This window comes from Hemitrygon akajei, chromosome 6 (assembly GCF_048418815.1).
Source record: "Hemitrygon akajei chromosome 6, sHemAka1.3, whole genome shotgun sequence".
In the NCBI taxonomy this organism is placed as follows: Eukaryota; Metazoa; Chordata; class Chondrichthyes; order Myliobatiformes; family Dasyatidae; genus Hemitrygon; species Hemitrygon akajei.
Genome location: NC_133129.1, coordinates 63,622,955 through 63,630,174, shown reverse-complemented (window position 1 = coordinate 63,630,174; position 7,220 = coordinate 63,622,955). Strand labels below are relative to the sequence as shown.

Below are 7,220 nucleotides of genomic sequence, written 5' to 3'. Positions count from 1 at the left end.
TGAGTAATGGTAATTCAATTGATAATACAAACAATGGATTTAGGATATTCTTAGATTGCAAAGTATTGTGCAGCAATTAAACCTTATTGTACTTCAGTGAATTTTCCTCAAAATATGTCAGATATATTCATTTAAGAGGTACCAGCCGTATCTCAATCGCTCAGTAGTTTGACATAAGGTTCAAGAACAGCTACTTTCCTTCACCCATTCAGTTCTTGAACTAACCAGCAAATGCCAAACCACTACAGTTTGGCAACAAAGTGATTACTTTGTTTACTTCACATTAAAATAGATTTTGATCTGATTGGTCTTTCTTGTAAAAAATTGAGCACACTTTACATTTATTTTATGTTTTTCTTGTGACTGCTGCTTATATGATGTTGTGTAATATATCTGTGCTGACTCTGCAAGTAAATTTCCCAATGCATGACCATAAACTCGATTTTAAATTTCAGTCAAAGTCATTAGCCATTTTCATGTTTTAATCATTAAAAGAGATTTTCACTTGATTACAAACAGGTATTATAAACACTTGGAATTTTTTAACATTAACATTTCTGTATTCTGGTATTCAATCAGAATAAGACTTTGGTCAGTAGTTTTGATGCTCTATAAATTTAATCAGCAATTTATAAAATATATAAATATTTAACTGTATTCAGGCCTTCTGTCCCTTCCTAATTTCAATTCATTAAATTAATCTTGACACCAGCTCTGCAAAAGATAATAAGGAAGATAACGTATTGGTAGCAATATGCAGTCAATAGTATTCAGTCTGTGGCATGAAAACAGTTCACCCTTGCAGTCCAGTTAAACTCTATAAGCATAAATTGAAAATAGAAAATATTCAGTAGCTAAAAAGATTGTTGTATTTGAATGCACTCCATGGATTTAATAGGATCCCAGTCTAAGGGAATTAACATGCTGAAACAATGAGTCTAATATCAAGCTTGTAGGATTCTAATTACTGTTCACTGTTCAATCAGACCTCTGAACCCTACAAGGTTTTGAATGTTACAGCACTGAGGATGTGTTGTTTTAGATTCTCTTAGAGCGAAATTTCTCCCCATGACCAACAGAAGCTAGAAACCTAGAAAACCTACAGCACAATACAGCTGCTTTGGCCAACAATGCTGTGCCAAACATGTACTACTTTAGAAATTACCCAGGGTTACCCACAGCTCTCTATTTTTCTAAGTTCCAGGTACCTATCCAGGAGTCTCTTAAAAGGCCATACTGTATCCACCTCCACCACCATCGCTGGCAGCCCATTCCACGCACTCACCACTCTCTGTGTAAAAACCTTACCCCTGACATCTCCTCAGTACCTACTCCTAAGCACCTTAAAACTGTGCCCTCTCCTGTTAGCCATTTCAGCCCTGGGAAAAAGCCTCTATTTGATTTGACCACAGCATCTGCAGTGTACTTTGTGTTTACTCTGACTATCCACACGATCAATGCCTCTCATCATCTTATACACCTCTATCAGGTCACCTCCCATCCTCTGCCGCTCCAAGGAGAATGGAGTGCGTGGGGAAGGTTTGGCCGTTTAGCTTTGGAAACGCTGGATAAGTTATCGACATGAGTCTCTGGGTGGTCAAGAACCGGCCGACGTCCCTGAGCAAACTGAACTGTCACAGGGAGCAGGCCAGTTAGCTCCATAAATCTAGTGCAGTGTGGCGATTTCCCTCATTTACTGGTATATGGGCGTTCAGGTTCAGGAAAGAAGACCAGGATAATGTGTTTGCTTTTTGGGCTTTATGGGACAGAGAAGCTAAGAATTGAACATCAAACAATTACAACACCATCTAAAATGAAACTGGAAATAAGCTCAATAGCAAGCAACTTTCACCTTGAAATGAATGTAAGTGATGCTGGGAACAGTGACCGAGTGGTTATTCAAGAACTAATTAAAACAGTGGCACAGTCTCAGCAACTTGAGACCAGTACACAGAGACACTTCAAAGTTGTAATACTAACAGAAGTTGAAAGACTAACAAAGAATGCCCAGCATGCATTGAGGACAATGGAAAAGTACATGTTCACATGCAGATGTAGCTGTAGCTCAATATCAAAAGCTATTCCTCCTATTCGTAGCCGATGTCTTGTGGTCCGTTGTCTCTGCACCTAGCATTGAGGAAATTTGTCATGTCCTAAGTGGAGATGGCAATAAAGAAGGTTTCATACTTCCTCAGGAATTGGCTCGGAGCATTGCTGAAAAGTTTGATCGGAACCTGAGGAAAGCATTGCTTATGTGTGTGACCAATGATCCAACCTATATCCATTCCTTGATAGGTATCACTAAATTTGGTAAATTTTCTTTTCTAGAAGCTTGCTAGGCATAGTTTGGCAGCAATGTTTCCTACAACAGGACAAATTCAAGTAATTAACTAGTTGTACTTCAGCATTGTTTAAATGCTAATCTTTATATATTCTGCAACTTCTGGACTGAGTAAATGAATGCACATTACTTCCGTTGCATTAACTTGTATGAAAGCATCTCCAAACAGTGAGTTTTCGGATAAACACCGCACATATTACGTGTCTTGTGTTAAGTTGCCGGTCGCTGATATTATTAATCATCTCTAATTTTCCAGCCCAAATACCTGAATCAAAAGAATGTGGAATACTGAGGCTGGTAGTTACATTTTAGTCAATCACTTTCACATTAAGCTACTCCAGCCAGAACTGGGATGACATCCAATAGATTTGACATCAAAATACTAAAATCCTTTCAAAACTCAAAATTAATCCCGGAGAGATGAACCCGTCTCAAAACTTGCATTTTCTCTGTGGTCCTTGCACATTCTATTTTATTAACCAGAGTTAAACTCGCGAAGTCCAGGTAGTAAATAAATTAGACACTGTGATCATTGTCCTTAAATCATGCTAATAATGGGGTGAATCAGTTTCTTTATCCACGTGCAGTTGTGTGAAAATGGGTGTACGGGAAACTTGATACTTTATGCAATTCCTATCAATGCAGCAGCCAACATTCCCGGCACAGACACTGACACCAAAAACGGCGCGGCACTTGGGTAAAATCTGTTAGATTTATAATTAACCCACAGCATTCAAAGTAATTACAGTATATTAAAATATCCTGATTTATTTTCCAACCTTTGTCCAAAAGTCTTCGAAACGTTAGTTGTCCATACCGCACCGATTTTCCCGACTGACATTTTGATTTGTTGAAGTTAAACGCAGGGATGTGGTGATAGCTTTAATCTAAGGAATTGGAGCACAAACCTTACTTTGATTACATCAGCATGTTTATCTCGATTTCTTTTGATTATTTTTTTTCTCCTTATGAGCGTGGGGTCTAATTTGTGCAAGCAGGACTGATACTACATTTCGAAATTATTAAACGCCTATATATAAAACTAACATGACGCACTTCGAAGTTTTGGGAATTATCACCCCCTTTTCCTGAAAGGATTGTGCCCCAGTAACTTGAAATCACCATCAATTCCATAGAAGAAACAATGTCATTATATTTTTTTTAAGAATAAACTCAGAGTAAGAATTGTACAGGTAAGTTCATAAAATACAAATATTTAAACTGTACAGCAACGAGCATGTTGTAACCAAAAAAAAAATCAAATATTCGTGAGCTGGACAACTGAATTATGTTCTGTCGATTTCACTCGAACGCCCAGACAGTTTAAGCCTACTTCCATAGTAGTTGTCGGGGAATGGTCTAAAGTTTGTTATAGCTTTCAGCGGAAGGTCGGAGCCCGTCGACTTTTGTATAGTAAGACGGATGATTAAAGTAAGTGCTGGGACAATTGATCTGTCCGCTGCTGTTATACTGTCGGAGTGATGTGAACTGTCCAGAAGAAATTATTCCAAAGGGGCCCATTGGCTCATTACTTACGGAGGAGGTAGGGATAGGGAAGCGGCCAGAGGTGTCATACGCTTGGTTATTGGTGAGACAACAAGCAGACTGATCCATTTGGAGATGTGAGTTGGACCTGGTGTAAGGGTAGGAATCGCCGCTAGAATTTCTGGGAAGCATGGGCCCGTTGCAGGTCTGAGGATGGTAGGAACTCATTCCAATATTGGTATAACTAGGACCCAACTCCGAAAGAAACGGACTGGCGGTGCGGAGGGCCAGCTCTGTCCCAGGACCGTGGTGCTCCGTCACGTTGCTGAGATTGTATATCCGTGGCTGGCTATTGCTGAAGGCGGAGGGTGAGGATGGATAATGGGCAGTAGGGTATGTCGGGAGGGCCGGGGAATAGTTGGAGCTGATACCCATGTTGGCATATAGCGGTCTTGAGTAAGGTCTGCTTGCTTGTACCGGACTGAAGGCGTTCGATTCTTGCATGAAGGCAGAGTAAGTGGAGATATCCGACCTCTTGAATCTCTTACGCCTTCGTAAGAAGCTGCCACTCTCGAACATGTCATCGGCAGCTGGGTCGAGTGTCCAATAGTTTCCCTTCCCAGGTCGTCCTGGCTCACGGGGAACCTTGACAAAACAGTCATTGAGGGTAAGGTTGTGCCTGATGGAGTTCTGCCATTTCTTGGAGTTTTCCCGGTAGAAGGGGAATCGTTCTGTGATGAACCTGTAGATTCCACCCAAGGTGAGCTTTCTGTCCAGGGAACTGGCGATCGCCATGGCGATAAGGGCGATGTAGCTGTAAGGAGGTTTGTCCCGCTGGAGAGGCCGCTTGCGCCTCCTTCCGCGCCGAAGCTCTGCATGGCTTTGCGCCACCGGCTCCTTCTCCACCTTCACTTCCACCTGGTTCCTAGTCCACACACAGCACGACTCCTCGGAAGGTGGCCGCTGGCTCTCGGCAGTCATTCCTGCACCATCAAGGCAGTCGCATTGGCAGAGGGCAGGTTGAAGTCGGAAAGGAGAGGGAGGAATGTGCCTCGGAAACCTTCCCTCCTGACTCGAGCAGCAAGTCTCTGGTGACGTGCGCGCTTCTCGCAGGCACCAGGCAGTCACTCCCACTGCAGGACAGCGCTCCCTATTTAAATAGGCACATTTCCACACTTGCCGAATGAAGGAAGAAGCTATGAGGTTTACAGATTCAGACATTTAAGCATTAATGAGATATTAAAAATAATATTTCTGCAAGATATCCTCTACAGATGCCCCTCTACAGAGACACAAGAGAATGCAGAAGCTGGAATCAGACGCTACAATCTGCGGGAGGGTCTCAGTGGTTCGGGCAATATCTGTCAGGGGAATAAAATGTCAGTATTTCGGATCAAAACGTCGACAATTCCTAACCACCACACCCCACCCTCACCTATGCTGCTCGACCGGCTGAATTCCTCCAGCAGCATAATGTATTGCGCCTACAGTCTTATACCTGGCAGCATCCAGTCAACTAGTTGGCTTCACTTTGTTGGCGTCTTCCCCTCGTTTAGTGGATATACTTTAAACTTACGATTTCGAAACGCGCGTGTCTATATGGGGGTCAATGAATCAGTTGACCTTGCAGGATAGCAAACGTGTAGTCAGCAAAATGATAATGCAACGATAGTTTGCCTATTAGTGATGTTGCTTGAAGATAAACATTACGCTCGTGCACTAGGCTTCAATGTAATGCCACCGAGTCTTAATATTGATCACTACCTTTATGCCTGTAGCAATGTATTTATGTGTAAATCTTCGATCAGGCGGAATGTCAGTCTACATTTATATATGAAGAGACAGACTGACAACGGTAAAAACCATATGGTACTAAATGAACAGTTCCCTCCGAGTCGCCACTAGCCAGACGGACATTCAGTCTCATTAATTCTGTCTCTGTCTCAATAGTTCAAACTGATCTTCGAAAGGAAAACTGCAAATTATCGCTGTTGTTAGAACTTTTATGTTCAATTGCATATATTTTTAGAATAGTTAAAATAAATATCTTTAAATAAATGGGCAGATAGGGACACTTCTATTTGATTACAGGACAATTTAAATAATTAGAAATCAAAGTTCAGTTTATTGTCATATGATTTAAGTACATACAAGAGAAAATCTGCAGATGCTGGAAACACACACACAAAATGCTGAAGGAACTCGGTAGGCCAGACAGTATCAATGGGAGAAAGTACAGTCGATGTTTCGGGCCGAGTCCTGGGTTTCGGCCAGCCCGATGATAGCTGTGTATTGAGTCGCTTTACCTAAAAATAGCGCGGTTTAATTTTGAAATATTGTCCAGTGATTTAAAAAAAAACATTCCGGGCAATAGCTTACTTGACCACATTTGCGGTTGTGAAACCTTAGGACAGTTTTCGTTAATGATAAGTCTTTACTGTCTTTTGCGACTCCCAGTGTAAGACCTTTCTCCTCCTGTACTTCAGTGATGTCAATGACGACTGAGAGCTTCACCTCGGAGTAAACAGAATATCGCGCACAGCAATATGCAAAGTCCCTCCATAATCTGTCTCCAAATGTAAGAAATTTTATTCATAAAAAATATACGCAGGAAGTAGAACGCAGTTAGTTGTTTACTTTGTGCTTCAAACCAACATATTAACGCTGCCATCGAGCCAATAGGTATTGTTTGTGTTGCAACGACCATTCCGCTCATGTTTCCTCAATAAACGATGCACCCATAAAGACTGATCTACCTCCACTGTACACTCTGCATCACAGAGATTCCAGATGGGGCTCTGGAAATTCTGAAACACTTTCCACTATCAAAAGCCTCTCTCAATGAAGTCAAGAGATTGATAATGAAATTTGCTTCTGAAGATGAAAACCTCACATTTGGGATCAACCTCATGGTCTACCAGCAGCAGTAATCTTTGTCCTCCTACATAATTCTGAGATCTAGATTACCTGCAGCAGACTCCCAAGGCAATGGGAATACATCTCAAATGCTGCTCCCCCCTCCCCCAATTCACTGGGAAGGGCAAACAATCCAGTGTCAATGTCCAACATCCAACATTGAGGCTCCCATTACACTCAGCTAAGTGTTGGCAGGTCCAAACCCAGGCCCGTAGATTGTCTATCCGAATATCTCTTAGAGGAAGATGATACCAGGTGGAGAGGACCGTATCAGGTGCACTATATGGACCGTTCCACTGCTTTGTAAACGTCGCCGTATTCATCATTACCATTGTAGACAGTTGATTTTCCGAGCCACACACACAAAATGCTGGAGGAACTCAGTAGGTCAGGCAGCATCTATGGGAAAGTGTACACAGTCGACATTTCGGGCCAAGATCCAGGCCTCGGCCCGAAACGTCGACTGTTTACTCTTTTC

The 7,220-nt window shown here is 42.0% G+C and overlaps 1 protein-coding gene and 1 pseudogene across 1 annotated transcript; one reads left to right on the top strand and one right to left on the bottom strand.

The window, feature by feature from the left end:
* Window positions 1–492: 492 nt before the first annotated feature.
* foxe1 (forkhead box E1) lies at window positions 493–4,941 on the bottom strand. Its single transcript, XM_073048464.1, has one exon. The coding sequence runs from the start codon at window positions 4,805–4,807 to the stop codon at window positions 3,701–3,703; it is 1,107 nt and encodes a 368-aa protein (XP_072904565.1). The 5' UTR covers window positions 4,808–4,941; the 3' UTR covers window positions 493–3,700.
* On the top strand, window positions 1,582–2,339 carry LOC140729793 (replication factor C subunit 3 pseudogene; annotated as a pseudogene).
* Window positions 4,942–7,220: the final 2,279 nt, after the last annotated feature.

Bases quoted from the DNA above. Each gene is read 5' to 3' on its own strand.
- foxe1 (XM_073048464.1), bottom strand. From the start codon at position 4,807: ATGACTGCCGAGAGCCAGCGGCCACCTTCCGAGGAGTCGTGCTGTGTG.